General features: G+C 40.6%; 1 protein-coding gene across 1 annotated transcript; it reads left to right on the plus strand.

Moving 5' to 3' along the window:
- Positions 1–530: 530 nt before the first annotated feature.
- Positions 531–25,944, plus strand: frzb (frizzled related protein). Its single transcript, XM_085374458.1, has 8 exons — positions 531–886; positions 9,332–9,580; positions 17,084–17,119; positions 17,946–17,996; positions 21,344–21,409; positions 23,683–23,887; positions 24,203–24,266; positions 25,021–25,944. The coding sequence occupies exons 1-8, from the start codon at positions 682–684 to the stop codon at positions 25,063–25,065; spliced, it is 921 nt and encodes a 306-aa protein (XP_085230584.1). The 5' UTR covers positions 531–681; the 3' UTR covers positions 25,066–25,944.
- The last annotated feature ends 565 nt before the right edge of the window (positions 25,945–26,509 follow it).

Below are 26,509 nucleotides of genomic sequence, written 5' to 3' on the forward strand. Positions count from 1 at the left end.
AATGCAGTCCAAACCATGACAGAGCCTCCACCGTGTTTTACTGACAGCTGCACGCTGTATGCGTCCTCCCTACATACTGACAGCAATCTGAAGCACAAAATCCAAAGTTGGCGTTACCGTCTGAAAATGGTCAGGTACAAGGATTTTCCCATTTGTTACGGACATCACTTTCTGCAGTAGATGGCGTTGATAACACTTCAAGTGTTTTCTAATATTTAAAAAAAAGACAGATTTTACTTTTCTCACGCTCTTACCTTCTCTTAAAGTTAACTGTATGAGGTCTAGCCACTGATTTCGTAAAATGTAGTGACACACACACACATCTACGAGCTTTTCACGGCTTTACTCGTGTTTATTTTTCATCTAAAAGGAATCTATCTTTTAGTATGGAGGATAAGAAGGGGGAAAGGAGAGGAGGAGAGGTGAGACGAGTCCAGGAGGGGAGCTGGAGAGAGAAGGAGGGATAGAGGAAGAGGAGGACGTTGAAGTGTGCATAAGAAAGCAGCTCCTCCCTCCCGCTGTCTGCGGACCGGACGGCAGCAGCAGAAAAGCACCAATCAGCAGGAAAATCGCGTCTAATTTGGGATTTAACTCGAAGTGAATGAGCGAGTCTTCACCGGAGCACGGACCTGCGCTGCCCTCACTTCACTGTGCCCCCGTACCCTCTGTGAACCGACCGACATGCTCTCTCTGGGGCTCGCCGTGTCTCTGCTGGCCGTGTCCTGCGCGCTGTGGCCGGCTGCGGTCCGGGCGGCGTCCTGCGAGACTGTGCGGATCCCGCTGTGCCGGTCCATGCCCTGGAACATGACCAAGATGCCGAACCATCTCCACCACAGCACGCAGGACAACGCGGTGCTGGCCATCGAGCAGTTTGAGGGGCTGCTGGGTGAGTTACTGCCCCTCAGTGCCCTAATAAACTTTTTTTTAATTGGGCAGTTAATTAAGTCATTGAAGAACCTGGTGTGTAATTAACTGACCGTAGAAGCAATCGCACAGTGATTTTTCAGGTTCTCATGAAAACATGTAAACGTTTTCCCCACAACTTTATTTTTAACTTACTGTTCACGATTTTTGATTTTTGAAGTCGCTAATAAGCAGTTAAAGCGCTATTTTAGGGCACACAGATTAGTTAACAAGTCGGGCAAAGGCTGAAACAGCCTGGGATGACCTTTTTATCATCTGCACGTTGCCTTGACATTAACATAAACACCTGACCACTCATAACATCTCTGTAATGTTATTTGGCACATAACTCAGAAATGATGAAATTAAAGTAAGGAGGCTTTAATGTACATACAGAAAGTGGAGTGAAGAACAGACACTTGAATAGGTCACTTCTCTAAAATTACCAAGTGTTTTTTTTCCAGGGCCGTAATCATCATATATATTTGAGGGGACATATGCCCCAAATCAGATATATTCAAATTTCCAACCTTCCAATGTACTTATGGAAACCATAAATATTGTTTTTCTTCTGTGCAATAACAGATGATCACATCTCAAAATACTGATTAGTGAGTGTTATCATGAACTAAATTGATGTCTTTATAATAATAATAATGATTATTATTATTATTATTATTATTATTATTATTATTATTATTATTATTATATGCACAGCAGTGGGTAGGTATAATCAGTGTCAAATACTTTACTTTGCTTTATTTACCTTCTTTCTTCTTAAATATGCATGTAATTGGGATTCAGTAATATTTTTATATCAGCTGTTGACCACCTGACCCTCAGACTTAGATCTCTCACCCCCAGATGTTGACTAGTAATAAATGCTAATCAAATATAAACTAATAAAATACTAACTACTGCCAAGTATTTCCAGCAGATCTGCAGGAAAAATGTCAGGACGTTTTGTGGTGGAGCAGGGCTGGATCTGGTCTGATCACTGAAACCATCGCTTCACTTAGAGATTATGGAAACCTTTTTCTGCCTTTCTTTTTTGGCTGCTGTAGCAGTACTCTGTAATGGAGCAACCATATTTTGAACAGTTGGTCAGTGACAACCCACTTTCTGGTCTGACTGTAGCACTAATCCAAGACAGCACACATCAGAATTATAGCTGGCTACAGGAGGAGGAACCTGAGCATTTTCAGCCTCTTGGGTTCACATGAATTTGGTTACAAGAGCGTTCAAGATTCTGAAATGATCTCCGAGCTGTGGACGTTGTCCAGGAAAAACAGGAATTTCAATTGTTTCGCCGCAAGGGATTACATTCCATTTTTTTCTAATTAGCCAGCCAGTTGACCGTGAAGAATCATAGCATGAGTTGGTTTGAATACTGGAAATTGAATTCCTGGTATTTCCTAAAAAATTCTTGACAAAAATCTGTTTCCATTTTCTGGGGAAAATACCTGCGGTATAATAAAGTTTGAAAATGAGCCCGTTTGGCATCATTTTTAACTGGTTGAGAAGCTTGTAGTACAAAAGACTGATTTTTAAACCAGTGCGTTAGTGTTCAAACTTGTGTACATGTATCTGGCATTTCTGATGGAAACATCTTTGTAATTATGTATTATTTGCAGTTTTGAATAAGATGGTAGTCTAAATATTTTTATTCAACCAACAATACACCTGAGGCAAAAGTCATTTTTCTAGTAAAGCTGTCAAACACTCGTGGTTTTAACTAATCAGTCGGCTAAATTAATCCTTTTTCTGTCTTTCTTCCATATTCAGGGCATATAACCGAATGACCAAGGAGCACAAACAAAACAACACAACCACACTCATTCAAATAGTGCAAAAACAATTCGGCTCTTTCCATTTTCTGTTTTGTAACACTGTGAACAAAATGTCGGTCCATTTGCTTTGTAGGAAGAAACAAGACTTGTGAACATGTCACTTTAGACTGTGGGAACTTTTGATGGCCATGTTAGTTGTCTGGTAGTAAATTGTAGGCAAAAATAAAAAATCAATCAGGAACATAATCAGTGGAGTAATTGACAGCAAGTTCTGACCATGCTTAACCCTGCCGGGAGGCTTTCACTTTTCAAAAGTTTTAGCTTTGGCAGGCCGTGGAGTCTGCACACTTAGCAGGTAAGCTGACCTTAATGCCAGCAGACATCAGCTGGTCACCTATTGCATCCAATTGGCAAATTTTAGTCTTTAGACCTCTGACCTCATGTTTCTAAATATTAGAAGTATGGCCGTCTGTACCGATAACACTCATTTACACATAGTTTTGAAAGTGCTGCGTTTTCTGAGCAGAAATCTTTTTTCAGAACTAGAAATAATGAGAACCTTGGAAAATGGCACAGAAGTTATTATTCATTTATTTTAAATGACCACCTTCTCTTCATTTTAAGCGTGGCTTGTTGAGCTATAAATCCTGAGCAAAACTGTAAAAACTGTAGGATTATGGGATTGTTTTTTGTTTGTTTTTTTTAAGAATAAAGGGGCCTGTTAATTTTACTTAGATATAATAGGAGGTATTCTTCCATTGAAGGGGACTGATATGCTCCTTTGTTATTATTTCCAGACTCCATGAGAGTAGCTTTGTGCGGCTCAAAGTACAAAATAATCCTTATTCATTTTACACTTGAATGTCGGTGCAGTGCTTAAGTTCACGTAAAAACGCGCCCTACTAGCTTGCATGCCTTTAAGGCTACTACTACTACTGCTGCTACTACTACTAATGATAATAATAGTGATAACTGGAATAATTTAGCCACACATAATAACCGTTCAACTCCAAATCTAAAAGTCTCCCATCAGGGAGACTGTTTGCCTGATAAGTTAGCCCCACAGTGGAAGTAAATAGGATTGGTTCCTTTCGCATATTAAAGAAAAAGTTATTCTTGATTCTTTGTCTTTTGAAATTGCCACGTCTCACTACTTATTTCACTCATATATATTCTAGCAAGTCAGGTTAACAAAAAACGTTATTTTTATTGCAGGTGACTTTACATCGGTTTTGCATTATATGATTTAAAAGTAGTTCAACCACATGAAATGTTACAGTTTTACTGTAGCTGCTAATCAAGGCTAGTTAGCTCCTTAAAAAAATAGCTTTAACTTTTTTCCCCTCATTATGATTTTATTTTCACTACCATTTGATGTATGTGGTAATTCAGTTAAGTAAAAGTTTCTAATCCATCAGACCAATACAATTAGGCAAATTAGATTTAGATAGTCTTTTCTCCTTCCACTCAAGTGGAATAGGTCATTATAGAGGACAGTGGAAGTAGAATCGCCTCAGTCAAAATGCATAAAATTTACATTTATTAAGTAAACTGTAACAGGAACTGCCTCGGAGCATATCTGCGGATATCAAATATTACTATCTCTCTGTAGGATTTGGCAAGTAACATTGCTTTTCAATCCTGCACGTTCTCTACACATGCCATCACTGTCTGGTTAAAAATAAACAAACTAAACTAAATATGAGTTCTGATTAAAGGTTTGGGCAGGCTGCCACAGTTAGGTTTGGTTTGGTTACTTTGGCTGATCTCCTCCATCCATACTAACAGCAGTTTGAACCATAAATTCCAAACTTTCAGAGGGTACCTCTCTCCTGACCTACTCCTTACATATTAACTCCATAATTAAAATGTTTTGCTTCAAAGAGTCTTCATTACTCTACTATACCTGTTGCCACTGATTTCCAGTCCAGGCCTTGGGTAATTTTCCGTGCCTCAGTTTGGTTTTTTTTTTGCCCTGTTCCCTTTCCTTAAGGATGGGTTCTTGACAGCCACCCTTCTACTGAGACCGGTTATGATGATGCCTCAAAGAGCCAAACAGTAGATCAGAGGTCCCCAATCCCAGTCCACGAGGGCCGGTGTCCCTGCAGGTTTTAGATGTGTCCTTGATCCATCACAGCTGATTTAAATGGATAAATTACCTTCTCAACATGTCTTGAAGTTCTCCAGAGGCCTGGTAATGAACTAATCATGTGAATCAGGTGTGTTGACCCAGGGTGAGATCTAAAGCCTGCAGGGACACCGGCCCTCGTGGACTGGGATTGGGGACCCCTGAATTAGATGGATCAGTGGAAGGGCCAGATGCAGCTCTCAGGTTCTGTGTCAGGCTGGATTTCTTTTATTATTTATTTAAGAGATACTGTGTGTAAAATGTCACCACTAGATGTCAGTATATTGCAGTCAATTGAATTCTGTTTCAAGTGCTTAATTGAAGCTAAGGTAGCGGCTGTGGGACAGACAACTCGTGTGAGTGGTTGAGGATTTCCTGACCTTTTCTGTTAGTAAACGCTGCTTTCTTGCTGCTGTTAGTTGCTGTTAGCCTGTTGGATCCTTGCACACTTGGCGAATACACTGTCATCACGTGAGAATCCATTGAAATAACTGTGACAACATCAGAATAAATAAACCCGTTCATGCACATTTTCATGTGTTAGAGCCCCAACCACTGTGTAGGTAATGAGACATGAGGTGGAAAGAGGATAGAGCAGTGGTGGAAGAGAAAAAGGTAGCCAATGTGCAAAGAAAATCTTTCAAAATATACAGAAATATGCGCTGGCTCAAGACTTTTTGTTTTATGATAAATTGTGTGTGTGTGTGTGTGTGTGTGTGTGTGTGGAAACGACTGCACACACACACACACACAATTGGTGTGTTAGCATACTAAAATTTGCTAACTTAAAATGGTGAATAAGATACTTTAAAGTAGGGCTGTATAATAACGTCCTTGTTGTAAAAGCCAACCTTTTTCTTACTTCAAACCAGCAGTTTGACTTAAATTCATTTCTACAACCATATTTTGTATTCTTTGCTAAGGTAGATTTAAATTTGAAATATGTATAGGTGTTCATTCTTATTTTTTCTCTAATCGGATCATTTCTCCCAGTCGTTTAACTTGTAATAAGCGACCGTTTCACATTTCCATGTGAGACAAGCATTGATAACTGCATATGTGGTCACATTCATCAGTAATCTTCACTATTTGAGGTTTCTGCAGTCTCATTTCCTGCCATATTAGTTCATAATTTATCCATGTCTGTCTTCAATAAATACATTTAGGTGCTGGCTGAACTTTGAGCTTGGCTGAGGTGGGCGGAATGAAGATTTTAAAAAGTGGTTAAAAAGGACTCTGCTTTAACCAGAAAAATGTCCTAATGAAAGAGCTCTGGGCCAACAACCAGGAAGCAGTTTGAGGTCACAAGTTCAAGCTATTTCTGTGACTTCACTGTGAAGTGGTACAGCCAAACCTCAGACCCACTCTGCAATAAAAGCACTGATCCATCCTCTACCCAGTGCTAAACTCTTTCTGGTCTCATCCTGTTTGAAACATGCAGCAGGATGGCAGATGGTAAAAGTCCAGTGTTTGTTCAGCCAGGGGTCCCTGAATGCACCATGTCTTCACTGACATGAAGAAGACATGAGTCTATCTAGAGGGCTCAAATTAAGTGAGCTGAGACTGAACAACCGTCCTTAAATATTTCTACAACAAGTGTGGATATGAAAGCTTCTTGGTCATAGCATGTAACGTCCCATATGGAAAAGAAATAGTAAAAACTTATAAGTGATTACTCATGAAAGTGGCCACTTTCTCATTACCTTCATATATTGTTTTAGTAAGTATCCAAAACATACAAGTTTCATTATATAATTTTTCAAGGGATCTTATATCTGTTTTCACTCTTATATGCTTTTCATACAAGTTTCACACAAGACAGATACAAACTTTATAAGATTTATATATATCTTTTCCATATGGGGTAATTCTGAAATACCATTTAAAAGGTGAAGAATTCCCAGTGGATGAGCACTTGGTGACAACCTCTCTGTCTTCCTTTTCTCACCCCAACCGGTCGTGCCCAGGGCTGGACTGGGACAAAAATCGGCCCGGGCATTTTAACTAGAGACCGGCCCACCAGGTATTATAGGAAAAGTCATAAAGCCTTTGAATGAAAACAAACGCTGTTGTGACAGTGATGTACAATCTTGTTGGTATATGTATGATTTCTATACATTTTACGTCAGATAAAAACTTTGGTTGAAAGATTCAGATAATTATTTAATAAAAGCTAGAAATTTTAAATGAGAATAAGAAATAAAAGTATTTCTTTGTGCCCCCCTCTCCCTGTTAATGCCCTACCTGCCCCCCTGGCAAAACTTTGCTAGACCCGCCCCTGCACAGTTACCAGCTGTCAGCTACTTAGAAAAGGATCCTGGTGTTATTTGTCTCTCAGAAACAGTTCATAACGTCCCTTCAACTCATTTATATCACCTAAAAGGTAAACCTGTTTCTCCATCACCTGTTCAGCTCTGATGATTCAGTAAGGACATCTCCTGGTTTCATCTTTATGTTTCCCTCTCACCACATATCCAAACCGACATCATGACCAGCAGCTTTACAGCTGTGGCTCCAGCAAACATCAGCTGATACTAGAAATTAATATGAAATAAATTCTAACAACAGCTGATCAAGCTTAAACGTGCTGCTGTTGTTTAACGCGACATCCGCTGGTTTCCTCTTTCTGGTGCAAAGTGGGCGATAAACAAACAAGAGAGCCGATCAGCTGATCATTGATCAGTTTCATGATTGAAGCAGCAAAAGGAGAGGGAGGGGGAGAGAATGAGAGAAGAAGAGGCAGCTGTACAACGTAAAGACGCAGAATAATCTTAATGACCTTGTAGTACCATATCACCCTATTAGAGCACTTCGCTCTCGCTCTGCAGGCCTACTTGTTGTTCCTAGAGTATTTAAAAGTAGAATGGGAGGGAGAGCCTTCAGTTTTCAGGCCCCTCTTCTGTGGAACCAGCTTCCAGTTTGGATTCAGGAGACAGACACTATCTCTACTTTCAAGATTAGGCTTAAAACTTTCCTTTTTGCTAAAGCATATAGTTAGGGCTGGATCAGGTGACCCTGAATCCTCCCTTAGTTTGGGAGGATTCAGGGTGCAATACACATAGGCTGCCGGGGGATTCCCATGATGCATTGAGTGTTTCCTTTCCAGTCATCTTTCTCACTCACTATGTATTAACAGACCTCTCTGCATTGAATCATATCTGTTATTAACCTCTGTCTCTCTTCCACAGCATGTCTTTATCCTGTCTTCCTTCTCTCACCCCAACCGGTCGCAGCAGATGGCCCCTCCCTGAGCCTGGTTCTGCCGGAGGTTTCTTCCTGTTAAAAGGGAGTTTTTCCTTCCCACTGTTGCCAAAGTGCTTGCTCATAGGGGGTCATATGAATGTTGGGTTTTTCTCTGTATCTATGAAGCGCCTTGAGGCGACTTTTGTTGTGATTTGGCGCTATATAAATAAAATTGAATTGAATAACTCCAGCTATGTCTTTTTCTATTCTAGCTGAAGTCCGGGACAAACTGTGTTCCTTTTCAGCTCAATATGAAACTCATAATATTTTCTCTGAATACGGGACGATTCCGTTTTTTACAGGACAGTTGGCAACTCTACTAACTAACCTTATGAATAAAATAAAGTTCATTATCAGTAACATCATAGCACCCACCCAGCTGTATAGAAACTCCGTCATGCTAGCTAGTAGTACGAGTTATTGTACTAACTGACTCACTATTAGTGAAAAGTGTGGAAGGTCACTTTATTAATGGGTCTGTTTGAAATGGAGCAGCTAACTTTTGGATGCCCTCGTCTTTCTCCAGAGTAGGAGTCACAGGAGCTTCCAGTCAGCATCACCAATGACTTGTGTTGCTACCACATGGATTTAAAAAGAAAATAAAAAAGATATTTCCAGGATGGACACCATTTGCTAAAAATGTCTGTTTTTTAAATGCTTGCAGGTGTTCACAACATATTTTCCTAAGTGCTCCAATTTGTCCTCATTATTTATTTATTTTAACCATATAAGATATTGTGTAACTTTCTTGAGTAACATTGCATATTTACATGTGGGCTGTAATCCATAAATATTGTGACTACAGCTGCCTCTAGCAAAACATCTGTATTTAGAGCTATTTGCAGCTATTTTTATTGCAAAAAGACATCTTTCCACCGATTCTGCCTTTATATACGAATCCATGGAAAAATGTCTTTATACCGCTTGATTGCTTGGATGCTCAAAAGTATTGAGTTTATGGAGGGAGGGTGTTGGATGTACACGGAACTCATATACACAGAGTGAGAGTGGGAAACTACACTGACCTTATTTTACCTTATTTTACCTGGAAAAATCTCAAGTTCTACTTAAAACAGTACAATGGCATAAGAGTTCACACCAGGTGTACATGATACACCTGGTGTGGGCGGGGGAGTGACTCCAGGGCGGGTGGACTAAATTCAATAGCTGCCACCCCACTGATTTCTATTTTGTCATTTCAGCTGCTCATCATTTATGCTCTCTAATGAAATTGCACATATAACCTATGTTTCCCTTCTTCTTCAAGGTACTGGTTGCAGTCCGGATTTGCTCTTTTTCCTATGTGCCATGTACGCGCCAATCTGTACTATTGACTTCCAGCATGAGCCAATCAAGCCCTGTAAGGCAGTGTGCGAGCGGGCGAAGCTCGGCTGTGAGCCGGTGATGAAGCGTTACAACCACAGCTGGCCCGACAACCTGGCCTGCAGCGAGCTGCCACTCTATGACCGTGGAGTCTGCATCTCTCCTGAGGCCATCGTCAAGGCAGACGGACCAGGTACACTCATTCGTTTGTATTATTGCTGTTATATGTGTGGCTGCCAATTTTGACCCGAGACAGCCTAATTCTGGAAATTGTTCTTATGTTTCTGTTTTGTTTTGTATTTTTGTTTTTTGTTTTTTGTTTGTTTTTGTTTCACCATCACAAAAATGATGTTGATGTTGACAAAGATTATTAAAAAATCTTTTAAAAAAAGCACAAAATCCAAAGAGGGGGGAAAAATATTAAGCAAGTAATCACCATTTTTATAACTAATAAGACCTATTTCCAATGCTAATGTTCATGCTGGTACTTGAAGGATGTCCTTCATTTAAAAGTGCAAGAGACAGTAAAAGGATGGTAACAGGAAGCTGTTCAGTGACTCTGGCTGACGTGCAGAAACATTAAAAACATCATAAACAACATTATAAAAAAAAACTTTAAAATCAGCTCCTTTTTAGAGGTCCTGAATGAAGGTGTGAGTGAGCATGACCAAATGATTGATTCAAATTTAAAATGTAATCTTTATTAAGCTTTTTGGACAGTGAACATCAGCTTGTGAATAAAAAGTTCATAAGATGATTATTTGAAGCCAGACACTGTTTAATTCATGTATTTGACCACTGAAGTAAAATGTAGCAGGCTCTAACCTCTTACTAATACCACATACCAGTGTCTGTCAGCATGACCAAAGACTGTGAAAGATGGATGTAGCTACAGTAACATGAGCCCCTGATTGCTTCTGCCATTGCCTTTTTAGTATTTTGAGACCAGATGTGATAAGAAAGGGGTGACTTTGATAATCCTGCCTTTCCAACACTTAGAATGACCAAAATTACAAAGTGGACATGACGTTTTATTCCATATCACTCAGAATGAGAGACTCAAACCATAAACTCAGAAAAGTGTTCATACAGGTCAGGGCTGATGCCAATTTTCCTGCAGATTTCTAAAACACCGACCCTTGTAGAAAAGAAGACAGATTTAAATTGCTTTGCATTGGTTTCTATTTTTCAGACCTGAAAGCTATGTCCGTCTTTCATAGTGTCTGTAGTAATGAAAGGACTATCTGCATTGGAAGGTTAGCCTTTTCACCAAAGATATTCTGAGTGTCTCCTCAGAATACAGATATTGCTTCACTATTGAGATTTTTCTGAATCAAAAAGAGCAAATATTTTTCTTTGTGAAGACAAAGAGGGAGCTTGTTCACGTGATGGCCCTTCATTGCTATTAAACACAAGCGTTTTTCAGTCTCACAGATTTGTAGCATTTGAGTTTAATTTAAAACATTGGGTTTTCATTATTTAACATAGTTTCAGGATATTTTTAGGAATTCTGTCAATTTCAACACAACTTTTGATTTTGAATGTGTAATTAAGTAACAAAATGACTCTGCAGATTAGTGACATAAGTGCCATAAAGAGCAGCTATGTTCCATGACCAGCAGATGTGGCTGGTTCTGCTGGAGGTTTCTTCCTGATAAAAGGGAGTTTTGTCTTCTACTGTCACCAAAGTGTTTATTCATAAGGGGTTCATCTGATTGTTGGGGTTTCTCCATGTTATTGTAGGTTTACAATAGTACAATATATATACATTGGCAATAACCATAGCAAAGGTGATCCACATAAATAATACCATGTATGATATCTTTAAGAGTGAATTATGACAACATGAAAATGACTCGTACTCCAGTTCTTGCATAGTAAAACCAGTGACATCTTAAATGGTATGAACTGCACTCTTTCTTTTTTTCCTCCCGAGAGTCTCAACATGGAGGCTAACTCCGACGAGGATCGCTCACTGCAATTTTTAGTATATATCAGTGTTTTCTATCATGCTATACTACTCTCAGCAGTTTGTTTCTGCTCCCTCTCAGATAACATGAGTCATTCCCTGTCCAACTTCACTCCCACAGACTTTCTCAAAGAGCTCCTTGATACAGGAGGCCCACTCATTTTACACTCAATAAAACCCTCACTGTCCTCTGCTCCTTCAAACAGATCCAGGACCAGCAGGTCCAGAAAAAACCTTCATCTCAATCCCCTTGACCTCCATAACGATACACCCACATATCTCTGTTCTGCCCCAGCTTGGCTTGGCTCAGCGGGGCTTTGGGATTTTCCCTTGGTGTAATTTGTTGGTTTGCTGAGGTTCTGTCGGGGTGAATCATTTAAGTCATTCCAGTGATTTTCTGTGGGACTCTGGTCTGCATGTTGCTTTACAGAAGTATGTCTACAACTAGAAGCAGCTGCAGTTTTTCAGTGTATTGAAACACCAGCTCACAACCCCAGTTACCTTTGCACGCCTAGAGGTACATGGATGCAGGAGAACAGAGACTTGTACCATAAAGCTAATTCCCAGGTCATTATCAGTGTATTATGCTTTTCCCGTGATTGGATGCCACCCCACATAGCTCTTTTCCCTATCCTCTATTGATTTTTCGGTAGAGCTGCACATAAAGTGGTGTGGAAAGGTATTTGCCCCCTTCCAGATTTTTTTTGTATGTTTGTCACACTTAAATGTTTCAGATCATCAAACACATTTAGATATTAGACAATGATGACATAAGAAAGCACAAAATGCAGTTTCTAAATTAAGGTGTTTATTATTAATGTGAAAAAGTGTGCAGCAGCAGCAACTCATCCAATAGGTCACAGAAGACCCCAGAACAGCATCCAAAGACCTGCAGGCCTCACTTGTCTCAGTAAATGTCAGCGTTCATGATTCCACCATAAGATAGAGACTGGGCAAAAATTGCCTGTGTGGGAGAGTTCCAAGACGAAAGCCACTGCTGAGCAAAGGAGCTTGTCTCAGCTATGCCAGAAAACATCTTGAGAAATTCCTCTGTGGACTGACGAGACAAAAGTTTAACTTTTTGGAAGGTGTCTGTCCCATTACATCTGGCGTAAAAAAGTAACAGAGCATTTCAGAAAAAGAACAACATACCAACAGTAAAATTTGGTGGTCATGGTGTGATGGTCTGAGGCTGTTTTGCTGCCTCAGGACTTGGTAGACTTGTTGTGGTAAATAAAACAATGCCGTCTACCAAAACATCCTAAAGGAGCAGAAGGTCCACCTCTGAATGGCTTAAGAAACACAAAACTAAGATTATGGAGTGGCCTAGTCAATGTCTTGACCTGAATCTGATTGAGATTCTGTGATGTGAGCTTAAAAAGGTGGTTCATATACAGGGAGTGCAGAATTATTAGGCAAATGAGTATTTTGTCCACATCATCCTCTTCATCAGAATCAGAATCAGAATGGGGTTTATTGCCAAATGTTGAGCAGGTTTACAACATTAGGAAATTGCTGCGGTGCTTCAGTGCAAACATGCTGTCATAAATATCACTTAAATAGACATGGAAAAAAATAAAAGTAGGGATAAGAATTAAAAGTGCTACGTGGAAAGATATGTGCATGAGATATACATGAGATATATACATGAGAATAAGAATTAAGAGTGCTACGTTGAAAGATATATACATGAGTGCAGGTGGTGATCAGTGCCAAACATAGAATGATGCAGTGACACAGCGTAGGGTCATGTGTTAGTGGTGGGAACAGTCATATGGTTATTGTTCATGTGTCCAACAGCAGAGGGGAAGAAACTGTTCTTATGGCGAGAGGTTCTGGTGCGAATGGACCGGAGCCTCCTGCCTGAGGGGAGCAGGTCAAACAGACTGTGTCCAGGGTGAGAAGGGTCAGCTGAGATCCGAGCTGCACGCCGCAATGTCCTGGAGGTGTACAGGTCCTGCAGAGATGGGAGTCTGCAGCCAATCACCTTCTCAGCAGAGCGCACAACACGCTGCAGTCTCTGTTTGTCCCTGATAGTGGCTCCAGCGTACCACACGGTGATGGAGGAGGTGAGGATGGACTCGATGATTGCAGTGTAGAACTGCATCATCGTCCGTGTTGGCAGGTTGAATTTCTTCAGCTGCCTCAGGAAGTACATCCTCTGCTGGGCTTTCTTGATGACGGAGGTGATGGTGGGCTCCCACTTCAGGTCCTGGGTGATGGTGGTACCCAGGAAGCGGAATGAGTCCACAGAGGTGATGGGGGTGTCAGTCAGGATGATGGGGGGGAGTGGGGCTGTGTGCTTCCTGAAGTCCACAATAATCTCCACTGTCTTCTGGGCATTCAGCACCAGGTTGTTGTGGCTGCACCAGGACACCAGACGTTCAACCTCCCTCCTGTAGGCAGACTCGTCCCCGTCCGAGATGAGTCCAATAACGGTGGTGTCATCTGCAAACTTGATTAGCTTGACAGACTGGTGGGTGGAGGTGCAGCAGTTGGTGTACAGGGAGAAGAGCAGAGGAGAAAGAACACAGCCCTGAGGGGAGCCGGTGCTGATGGTCCGGGAGTCCGAGACATTCTTTCCCAGCCTCACATGCTGCTTCCTGTCCGTCAGGAAGTCAGTGATCCACCGGCAGATGGGATCAGGCACATTCATCTGGGAAAGCTTGTCTCGGAGATGGTCTGGAAGGATGGTGTTGAAGGCAGAGCTGAAGTCCACAAACAGGATCCTGGCGTAGGTTCCTGGGGAGTCCAGATGCTGCAGGATGAAGTGTAGAGCCATGTTGATGGCATCGTCTACATGCATGTTGTCTTACTCCAAGCTGTATAGGCTTGAAAGCCTACTACCAATTAAGCATATTAGGTGATGTGCATCGCTGTAATGAGAAGGGGTGTGGTCTAATGACATCAACACCCTATATCAGGTGTGCATAATTATTAGGCAACGTCCTTTCCTTTGGCAAAATGGGTCAAAAGAAGGACTTGACAGGCTCAGAAAAGTCAAAAATAGTGAGATATCTTGCAGAGGGATGCAGCAGTCTCAAAATTGCAAAGCTTCTGAAGCGTGATCATCGAACAATCAAGCGTTTCATTCAAAATAGTCAACAGGGTCGCAAGAAGCGTGTGGAAAAACCAAGGCGCAAAATAACTGCCCATGAACTGAGAAAAGTCAAGCGTGCAGCTGCCAAGATGCCACTTGCCACCAGTTTGGCCATATTTCAGAGCTGCAACATCACTGGAGTGCCCAAAAGCACAAGGTGTGCAATACTCAGAGACATGGCCAAGGTAAGAAAGGCTGAAAGACGACCACCACTGAACAAGACACACAAGCTGAAACGTCAAGACTGGGCCAAGAAATATCTCAAGACTGGTTTTTCTAAGGTTTTATGGACTGATGAAATGAGAGTGAGTCTTGATGGGCCAGATGGATGGGCCCGTGGCTGGATTGGTAAAGGGCAGAGAGCTCCAGTCCGACTCAGACGCCAGCAAGGTGGAGGTGGAGTACTGGTTTGGGCTGGTATCATCAAAGATGAGCTTGTGGGGCCTTTTCGGGTTGAGATTTACAAGGAGGGAAAACAGTACACCTCTCTGAACAGTGTCTGGGAGGCTGTGGTTGCTGCTGCACGCAATGTTGATGGTGAACAGATCAAAACACTGACAGAATCCATGGATGGCAGGCTTTTGAGTGTCCTTGCAAAGAAAGGTGGGTATATTGGTCACTGATTTGTTTTTGTTTTGTTTTTGCATGTCAGATATGTATATTTGTGAATGTGGAGATGTTATATTGGTTTCACTGGTAAAAATAAATAATTGAAATGGGTATACAGGTATATTTGTTTTTTGTTAAGTTGCCTAATAATTATGCACAGTAATAGTCACCTGCAAACACAGATATCCCCCTAAAATAGCTAAAACTAAAAACAAACTAAAAACTACTTCCAAAAACATTCAGCTTTGATATTAATGAGTTTTTTGGGTTCATTGAGAACATGGTTGTTGTTCAATAATAAAATTATTCCTCAAAAATACAACTTGCCTAATAATTCTGCACTCCCTGTAGACTTATATAGATGTAGCACAGCAGCCGCCAGGGTGGCATACTTTCTGTGCAGAACTGTAAACTGTAAAAAATTGGTAACTGCAATACATATCTCTGTATTGGCAGTTGTCTGGCCAATCTGGCTAAGGCATTCAGGCAGTTTTTAAGTCTGATCTCTTTAAGTTCACCTCCTCCAGAGCAGTTAAATGCCACACCACAGGCTAATGTGCTAATCTGCCATAATGATCTAGTTTTTACAATATCAGGGGGAAAAGGAGAAAAAAAAAATGACTGGCCAAATAACCTTGTTGGTTTTTTTTTGTTTGTTTGTTTGTTTGTTTGGGGGGGGGGGGGGTGCAGAAACCCTGCAGATAGAAAGTTATTGTAGCATCTCAGGTCTGTATTAAGAACCTGGCTTATCGATACAGATGCCAAGGCTAAAGCCTGTTTTTACAGAGCAACTTTGGAAGTTTCTGAAACATTGACGTTTTCCACAGTTGCTCTTTCTGATGAGATAGATGGATGAAAATGTTCAGTTTGGTTTATAGAAGGGTGCTGCCCGTATGTACCTTGCAGGAGGCAGCATTTATAAATAAAAAAATGATAATAATAAAGAAATCCAAAGTCCCACATATCTCCAAAGTTAATTTTCCCTCCTTCTGGACCTTTTCCCACAACCTCCAGGACAGTCTAACCATCCATTTTGCCCAGGTCCAGATCACAATGGTAACAGTGATCACAAGCTTCTTGTTGAAAATATTTTTCTGGTCAGGTGGGACGCAAATTTCCAGCCTCTTCTTCCAGTTGAATATCACTACAAAACCCCCTACTTGAAGCAACCTCTACTGGCTTCTTTCTGTGTAAAGGGAGGAAATTTCGCTTTACACATGTAACAGATGTCTGACTCAAAGGGTAAGCAAAACAAACTGAGGGCTATTCACTTTAGTCGACGGTGCCTTGGTTAAAAGGTTAAGGCTTGAGGATATATGCAATGCTGTTGGTATTCATACACTATAAATAATGTTGCTCTTGGAACTTTTATTGCAACTGACTAATCACATTGTGGTGATGTCATAGCTTTGCAACTAGGCAAAAAAGACCAAAATCTGCTCCCACAACAGCTTTAGAAAGTCGATGAGAGACGATAATGTGCAACAAAGTCGGTGTAGGAAGCGGACTGAGATGGACATTCAAACTGCAGTTCATGTCATGTGACAACCAATGGGGTAATGATGACTTAGGTTTAGGTATAAAGTTGTCATCGTCATAATAATAGTTGTTGTTATTGTCATTGTTTTTACAATTTCTATTTTTTTTTTTCAGTTTCATAAAAATATACTTTTGTGAAAAGGTTCATTAAAATCCAAACTGTCTTTCAGTGCTTTCTCAAAAGCTTTTGAAAGTAAACTTCCCCTGTTGGTTCTGAAGCAACATTAACAAAATTATGATGCTTCTAAAACACACACACAAAAGGAAAAACTCCCTTTTTAACAGAAAGAAACCTCTCTGCTTGGGGGTGAAGTAGTGAATATCAAAGTCATAATGACTGTTCTGTGCAGTTTGTGCATTACTGACACTGCTCAATGATCCACCTGTTTGAGTTGTATTCCGATAAGACCACCATTTTTAATCACGAACCAAAAGAACAAGTTTCTTTCATTTCTGACTGCCATCTTTCTGATCCATAGATCCACACCACCAGGACCCAGCCAGGTGTAACCCAGGTAAGGCTAAACCTTAACATTTCCATTTTCTTAACATGGTCTGTATGTAAAATATCTTCCAGGGCCTAAAAAGCAAAGCCTTAAGCCTACAGGATGGTCAGTAGTGGGCAACACCTGAGGGTTGCAAAAAAACCCCAAAACATCTAGTCTTATGAAATCTGTGAAAATGACCCTTATATCTGTAAACACTTGGGTTTTGGGGCTCACAGTCTCATTCTGGGTCATTATTGAATAAAATCTTTACTAAATGTTATAAAAAAAAAATTTCATTCATCATGTCAGTATTACATCCAGCATTATCCAGGATATGATCATTAGTCAATGACTGCTTGTGTTAAAGAGTTCAGCTGTCACCCTCGATTTCTGTCTGATCCACCCCTCGTTCATCACATCAAGTTTCAAAACCTCAAGTTGGCTAAAGTAGAAAATAAAACTGACCTTGAGGCCTCACAACCAGATTACACCAAACGGTGATGAATTGGTGTGGGTGTGTGTGTGTGTGTGTGTGTGTGTGTGTGTGTGTGTGTGTGTGTGTGTGTGTGTGTGTGTGTGTGTGTGTGTGTGGAAACGACTGCATTTTTTTTCTGACCACTAGACTACCCGATGTCAGTAGTTGTCAAACGTTTTCTGCCGCACCTCAGAAGCTGGAAAATCTGACACACCAATTTTAAAATTAGTTCAACATGGGTAAAAGGTCAGCACAATGGGATCTAGATCTCTGTGTCCCACCCCAAAAGTTTGAAAACCACTGGTATGAATTAACTATGAACCTGTTAAAATACTTTACTAAAAAGCGTGTCTTTCCTGGGTTTGATTCCCCTGACAGAATCCAGTCCAGACTTCTCAATGGACTTTCACTGCAGAGGACCAGATGGAGGTAACTTCTGTCTAATGTTATTTATTTATTTATTAACCTTTATTTAACCAGGAAGATCCCATTGAGATTAAAAACCTCTTTTTCAAGGGAGACCTGGCCAAGATAGGCAGCAGCAGGTGTCTCAGAATTACAGAAATTACTCAAACACAGGCAGCAACAACACACATGCAACAATAAGTGAAAGAATACAAATAAAATAAAAAATAAAATTCAATAAAATTCAAATAAAAATAAAAAAGTCAGTTAAAATGACAATCAATCTAATTGAAACAGTTACATGTTATGGACTTGGCCTCAAGGATTCGTAGTTTAGACTTAAAAGCACTTAATGAAATGAATTCAGTCATTTTCCATTCCTTCTGCAGTTTGTTCCAGGCCAAGGGCGCTAAATGGACAAAAGCTCTTTTACCAAGTTCAGTTCGGGCAAATGGAACAGAAAGCAACAAGTAGCCATGCGGATGAAGAGAATACCGACCAGCATGTTTCATTACAAGCAGGGAACATAGATAAGAAGGCAGCAACCCAAGTATCGCCTTATATATAAAACTGTATAAATGAGAGTTCCTCCGACTTACCAAAGCAGGCCATCCTACCTGAGAGTATAACTCACAGTGGTGAGTCTGGTACAGTTAGTGATGAACCTCAGAGAAGCATGATACACAGAATCAACCATTCGAAGACATTGAGCAGAAGCATTCATATATATACTCAACAAAAATATAAACGCAACACCTTTGTTACTGCTCCCATTCCCCATGGGATGGACGTAGAGACCTAAAATTCATTCCAGATACACAATATAACCATCCCTCCCAAACAGTGGTCACAAATCAGTCCAAATGTGTGGTAGTGGGCACATCTGCCATATTGAGATAATCCATCCCACCTCACAGGTGTGCCACATCAGGATGCTGATCTGACATCATGAGTAGTGCACAGGTGTACCTCAGACTGCCCACAACAAAAGGCCACCCTGGAATGTGCAGTTTTTTGCGCTATTGGGGGTCTGGGGACCCAGAACCGGTCAGTATCTGGTGTGACCACCATTTGCCTCATGCAGTGCAACACATCGTCGCATGGAGTCTATCAGATTGTCAATTGTGGCCTGTGGAATGTTGGTCCACTCCACTTCAATGGCTGTGCGAGGTTGTTGGATATTCGTGGGAACTGGTACACGCTGTCGTATACGCCGGTCAAGCACATCCCGAACATGCTCAATGGGTGACATGTCCGGTGAGTATGCTGGCCAAGCAAGAACTGGGACATTCTCAGCTGCCATCTGCCCTGAACAATGTGAACCATGATTCATCTGTGAAGCGCACACCTCTCCAACGTGCCAGACGCCATCGAATGTGAGCATTTGCCCACACAAGTCTGTTATGGCGACGAGCTGGAGTCAGGTCAAGACCCCGATGAGGACGACGGGCATGCAGTTGAGCGTCCCTGAGACGGTTTCTGACAGTTTTTGCAGAAATTGTTTGGTTGTGCAAACCAATTGTTCCAGCAGCTGTCTGGGTGGCTGGTCTCAGACGATCTTGGAGGTGAACCTGCTGGATGTGGAGGTCCTGGGCTGGTGTGGTTACACGAGGTCTGCGGTTGTGAGGCCGGTTGGATGTGCTGCCATATTCTCTGAAACGCCTGTGGAGACGGCTTATGGTTGAGAAATCAACATTCAATGCACGGGCGACAGATCTGGTTGACATTCCTGCTGTCAGCATGCCAGTTGCACGCTCCCTCATTGCTTGTGGCATCTGTGGCATTTTGCTGTGAGACAAAACTGCACATTCCAGGGTGGCCTTTTGTTGTGGGCAGTCTGAGGTACACCTGTGCACTACTCATGATGTCAGATCAGCATCCTGATGTGGCACACCTGTGAGGTGGGATGGATTATCTCAATATGGCAGATGTGCCCACTACCACACATTTGGACTGATTTGTGACCACTGTTTGGGAGGGATGGTTATATTGTGTATCTGGAATGAATTTTAGGTCTCTACGTCCATCCCATGGGGAATGGGAGCAGTAACAAAGGTGTTGCGTTTATATTTTTGTTGAGTGTAGAATATCACCATAATCCAGCACAGGCAAGAATGTTGCAGCAACAAGCCGCTTCTTTGTATTAAAAGAGAAACACAACTTATTTTGAAAATAAAATCTCAATTTTAACTTCAGGTTTTTTACAAGATTCTCTACATGTGGTTTGAAGGTAAGCGAGTCATCAATTAAGATTCCCAGATATTTATAGGTGTGAACCAACTCTATTTTATTACCTTCAAGAGTGGTTACTGATGGGATTGTTTGGGCTCGTCTCCTTGATTTAGAAAACAACATGAGCTTTGTTTTGTCTGCGTTGAGAACAAGTTTAAGCTGAAGTAATGAGTGCTGGACAGCAGAAAAGGCTTTCTGCAAGGAGTCAATGGCTTGGACAAGAGTTGAACCACAGCTGTAAATAACTGTATCATCAGCATAGAAGTGCAAGTTTGCATCTGGCACATGTAGACTAAGATTGTTTACGTAAATGATAAATAGAAGGGGACCTAATACAGAACCCTGTGGCACACCATTGTGCACTGTAACAAAGTCAGAACATAGACCGTCAGATTTAATGCACTGAGTCCTGTTACTGAGGTAGTTTGAGAACCATGCCACTGCTCTCTCAGAGAGTCCTGACTGGAAGAGTCTAAGTTTTAAAATACAGTGATCAACAGTGTCAAATGCTTTTGACAAATCAATAAAAAGGGATGCACAGTGTTGTTTTTTATCAAGTGCAATAGTAATATCATTTACCACTCTAATTGCAGCTGTGATAGTACTGTGATTCTTCCTAAAGCCTGATTGATATTCAGATAAAATGGCATTGGTGTGTAAAAACTCCTTTAACTGCTCACACACAAGAGCTTCAAGAACTTTGGCCAGCACAGATAGATTAGATATTGTCCGACCTTTGGTGTAGTTTACATCATTCTGCACCAGTGGTATTGATAATATTTATATTTGGCCCTGAGTGTAGCTTAATAGTTACAGTCAGACCACATTTGGCCAATTGGAAGTATAAAAATTGGTAACATGAGGCAACAGCTATGCTGGGTGCTGTCCAAATGGCCACGAAAGTAAACAAATTTGAATGTGTCATATCAGTCCATGTTTTAAGAACAACCAAATTCATAGATGCCCTCAGACAAGCAACAATCTTGAGTGGATTTAAACTTGCAACGATGATCTTTCTTGGCTCACTCAAATGTGGCATTGCAAATTTAACTGGGAAATGTGGATTTTTAAGATGGAGCTTGGAAGAAACTTTCCTTTGTCAGTGCTTATTTGAAAAGTTGTAATTTGTGTGTCCATAGATAGATGCAGATGTAAGTCAGTCAGAATGAATATGAGAACCTATGAGAAGAACAACTACAACTATGGTGAGTCATCTGAAGTTTTTGTTTAAAGTATTATTTTTCTTTTCTTTTTTACACTTAATGTAAATGCATAATTTATTTGAGGTCACATTTTCATATATATGTGTGTATAATTTTACTGAGATACAAGTCAGATCGGATGCTCTGAGATGATTTTGGGATCTTGTTTTTCATGTTTAGTACCTGGAAAAGCCTATATTATGGAGAGAGAGTGTCATTTGTTGTTTAGCTTTCATCAGGTGGCTAATCTTGTATCATATTTGATGCTCAGATGCTATTGGTGACACTAATAATGAACCAGTGTCTTTAAAGTAATGTGATCTGAGTAATCCCATTGTTCCTTTTCACAAGTCTGTAAAATCAGTACTTGACTTGCTTTATACCTTAACCACAAGAAGGTTTTTAACAACCTCGTACACAGATATTTTCTCCCTGAATATAAAAGTAAAACAATTCTGTGCTCCAACTAGAAATAAATTGGAGACAAAAATGCTTGAGGCCAGAAAGGCTTTTCCTGATGAATACAGCACGCAGGCTTGCTTTGGCAAATCCAGCAGAGATTTCCATGTGGTCCTCACTAATGCTTTTGGCCACAAAATCCATTTGGGAAAGCTTTTAGATTTTTATTTTTTTCCAAGCAATCATTAAACAAGAGCCCACTTTCAAAACCGTCCGATATAATTGAAACAGAGAAGTTTAGTAAACCTGGTAGCATGCCAGAGTGCACAAGGTGGTCTTTATAAATCTTACTGCTTGCATTCTCCCTTTGCTAATTAACACTGATTCTGATATTACACTGGAATCCAACCTGCCGTGCTGGTTCTGCTTACTTCTCATCCATCTGTGTAGCTTCCATTTCCTCGTTTAGTGGCCTTTTTCTTTTTCTTCTTCTTCTTTTTTTTTTTTTTTTTTTTTTTTTTTTGCTTTACAGTGATGTCTGTTTTTCTGCGTTAGTTGCATTCTTTGGTATGTTAACCCTGAGACTTCTGCATAGGTTTGTTTTTGTTAGGATGACAGTTTAGCAAATTCCGTGCTCTGGGCTGGTGCTGCTGGATGATTAATATATACATTTTTTATTTTACTTTTGAAGTGACGGGTTTGTAATCAGTAAGTCTAATAAACACGTTTTAATTGTGAAAAATAGGCCACAGGGCTTTTTGGAAGATCCGTTTCTTGACTGTCTCTCTATTAGCCTCATGTGTCAGCGCTTGAGATTTTCTAATGTGAGCATGTCAAGTCTTTTTTTTTTTTTTAAATAAAATAAAATGCACAACAGAAAAGTTGGGAACTTGTATATCATCAACATGCAAACACCACATATGTTGCATACTACATGCCAGTTGGAGTCCTGGTCATGTTAGCCCCTGATATATAATATTAAATGTATCTTTAATAGTTTTGTAACATTTAGGTCAACTTACCCAAGTCATAGCTAGCTGTCTAACTGCCCTGAGCTGGTTATTTGTTTAGAAAGTGCAAATATCAGTTTTATATCTTTTGATTTGTACCATTATATGACTGTCTCCACTTGCATTTTGCTAGTGATAATGTTAGCAAAAATGATACAGTTAGCTAGCTAGCTATAACTTAGCCAGATTTGTACAGTGTAGCTATATTCCAATGTAAGATGGGTTGCAGTTGCTTTGATGCTAGTATTACAGTAGCTAACATTGGTAAAATGGCCTGTAAATGGCCTGTATTTATATAGAGCTTTACTAGTCCCGAAGTACCCCAAAGCGCTTTACATATCCAGTCATCCACCCATTCACACACACATTCACACACTGGTGATGGTACATTGTAGCCACAGCCACCCTGGGGCGCACTGACAGAGGCAAGGCTGCCGGACACTGGCGCCACATTAGCCAACATTAGGCAGAAAAACGATAGCTCAGCATTAGCATTGATATCCAAAGTCAAACTACCTTCCATAACTCAGGTTCCCCGGAGTTTAATTTTTTTTTTTTCAGGCAGACAGGCTTCATTAGTCAGTGTTTGAGTTTCTTGCTTGCTGACTTGGACAAATTGCTCAATGCCATTAGCTTCCTTACCCACGCTGTGCTGTCCAGTAAAGTTTTCACGAGTAAAATGTGGTATGCATGTGTTTAATAAGGTCTGGTACCAGGCCAAGAAAAATTAAATAATGATTCACACTTAAACCAGGAATTTAAAAAAACATAACAAAAGGGTGTGTTTTTATGGGTTGGTGCGCATTGGTAAGAGGAATTTCTGAATATCTCATATTCAGTTTCCATGCTGGTGCCTTTGTTCTGCAGTGATCAGAGCAAGGGTCAAGGACGTGAGGAATCGCGGTCTGGAGCCCACTGCTGTGGTGGACGTGAAGGAGGTGATCAAGTCTTCTCTGGTCAACATTCCCAAGATGACGCTGACACTCTACTACTCATCCTCCTGCCTGTGTCCTAAGCTGACTCCTGGAGAAGATTACATCATTATGGGCTACGAGGACGGTGAAACCTCAAAGTATGGGCAGTGGAAGATATAACTGATAATATAGTTATTGACAAGAAGAAGTTGGTAAGATAGAAGTCCAGAACTTGTTGAGACTGGGCCCGTGCTTTATCTAGAGAAAAATCTCACTCGTAGAACCAGTATGCTGTCAGACTTTCTGAGACAGCTTCCGATTGTCCCTTTGCTCTGCAGGGTGCTATTGTGATAAATTACTGATCACAGCCAAATGTTACTTTTTTCCTTTTTTTTCAAAAAAGTCATATTTTAGTTTCTTCTTTTGCTAGCTGTTAAACTATGCCAAACATTGTTAAAATTTTGTCTTTGCAGGTTGCTCCTGATTGACAGGTCCATTGCTCAGAAGTGGAAGGATAGAATTGGCAGGAAGGTCAAGGTGCGTAGTTAAATATACCTGATTTTGGTTTTGGGTTAAAATAGAAAGTCTCTAGTGCTGACTGGTTTCAGACCCTTTGCTCTCAACTCTTTTCTTTTTTTTTTCCCCCATCTTCTGCCAACTATGAGCAAATTACTACTCAGGCAAAACTGAGTCAGCAATTTAAAATAAATCATCAGTTTTCTTTGGAACAGGCTTTTACAGCTCTTGTTTTCTCACACTCTGAAGATTTGGCATTGTGACTGTGGTGAAACACGCGCCCATCATTGTCATTGCACATGGCAGCATGCACCGAAACTGCTCAGCGCACTGTAGTGTTGTTAATGTTTGAAATGTACCAGAGCAGGAGCATCGGGATTCCCCAGAGACTTAGAGGGAGATTTCAACAGTTGGAAAAACTGAACAGCTCTGCTGAAACCTTTTAAAAACAAAGATTCATGTTTTGCTTTGTTTTCTGTTTTTACTACCTTTTTTGTTTTCTTTGAACGTGTATCATTTAGGGGAAGATTGCAGCAAGTCAGTCGCCATAGGCTTGAGCATAAATGATTACAATGCTGTCACACTTTGCGATCAGTGACTAATACATTGATTGTAGTACCCTCTCTAGAAAAGTAACATTGACAGCGATAGTGATCAATCCAATGGTGAAGAGCAGCAACCAAGAATCTTTATTAGGGATTGTATTTTTAGTTGCTTATTGTCTCCAAAGATGGGGCTGATCATCTTTCACTTTTCTGTCTTTCCTTCTGTCCAGAGATGGAACCAGATGCTGCACAGGAGAATTCAGAGTCGCCACTGAGATCTTCCGACTTTGTGTGCGTGTGACCGTGTGTGTGTAGATATTGCACTATTACAGGCTGTTGTAGCTGAATGTAGTTCATCTCTTCATCTGCCACTGTTTGAAGTCAGTTTTGTCATTTACTTCCTTTGCACAAACATCAATTAGTGTGTGTGTGTGTGTGTGTGTGTGTGTGTGTGTGTACGTGTGTGTGTGTACGTGTGTGTGTATACGTGTGTGTGTATACGTGTGTGTGTGTGTTCGTGTGTATGTACACCTAAAGCACTCAGTTAAGAGGGAGGAGCTTAAAATTGCGTGCAGCCATGTACTTTTATTTTTTACTTTTTCCCCCTGCGGTGGCTGTGTTGGCTACACAGCTCCTCTTCATGGTTACAGTTTTTATCAATCCTGGATGTTGGCCATGTTACCATGGTGATGGGATGGACAACATTTGAATGATACGAAAGCCATTTGGACTTGGACATTTTGAATACATCTGTAGCCATGACCTGCCTTCCACTGAGCTCCTAAGAAAATGAAACGTGGATATCTGTGCTTTGTTCAGACAGCAGTGTGAGTAGAAAGCAGCAGAAACTTGTTTTCCTGAATATCATTAGATCCAGTTATCAATGGATTACTGAATGGGCCTCATGAGCACAGGTCACAGCCTTCTGTTTTGGCAAATTCCAACTTTAAAATCTGCAAAGAGCTTCAAAACAGTCACATAGATGTGTAAAAAGACAGTAAATGACTGCAAAGATATGGATAACAAGTTGAAGACTAACAACCATATAAAGAGATACAAATTATCAAAACTCTGTGTGGCACTGTTTTAAATAAAAGAAAAGCCCTTTTTAAAATTGCCTGTAAAATTCACATTTTGCAAATTTGTTAGACATGAATAACACATTTTTAAACATTTTGTAAAGCTTTTTATAACCGTTTTTTTAAAGCAGTTGTACGTAAAGAATAAAACCAAAAATCTTACTGCTTTGATATGGCATTCAGTATTATGATTTCTTGTTGGCTGATGGTTTACGTGGGCATTATGGGGGTGGGGGGCAGATGTAGGACATCAGTTCCATTATGCTTTTGTTTAACAAATGTTTATTCTCCCCTCAAATCTGACCAGCAAACATATTCTAACATGAATTTACTGTTTTGGTACCTGTTAAAAATTAGTACTATATTTGTGCGACCCACACCGTGACCAATAAAGACTTTTTTTTTTTCTAAGTAAAATTTTAAATAGAAGAGGAATGTGACCGTAACTTAAAGAGAGAGTTCACCCCAAAATAAAATGTAATCCACCATATCACCGTGCATAAGGATGCCTGCGTCTGCTCGTGACAGGATGTAAACGCTGATGGCGTCACCCTCGTCAGAACTGTAGTGTTGGTAGTGTCAATGTTTCTATGTCTGATATATCCAAAACTGGACGTTCTGCACCAAAAATATTCATACA

The sequence above is a fragment of the Diplotaxodon limnothrissa genome, linkage group LG16, assembly GCF_057381915.1.
Source record: "Diplotaxodon limnothrissa isolate DT_005_m linkage group LG16, D_limnothrissa_male_GT1.1, whole genome shotgun sequence".
Classification (NCBI taxonomy): Eukaryota; Metazoa; Chordata; class Actinopteri; order Cichliformes; family Cichlidae; genus Diplotaxodon; species Diplotaxodon limnothrissa.

What these genes read in the sequence shown, in the direction of transcription:
- frzb (XM_085374458.1), top strand. Translation starts at nt 682, where the DNA reads ATGCTCTCTCTGGGGCTCGCCGTGTCTCTGCTGGCCGTGTCCTGCGCG. An exon ending in GCAGTTTGAGGGGCTGCTGG is followed by an intron (nt 887 to 9,331) that starts GTGAGTTACTGC and finishes TTCTTCTTCAAG; the next exon opens with GTACTGGTTGCAGTCCGGAT. An exon ending in CTGCAGAGGACCAGATGGAG is followed by an intron (nt 17,997 to 21,343) that starts GTAACTTCTGTC and finishes GTGTGTCCATAG; the next exon opens with ATAGATGCAGATGTAAGTCA.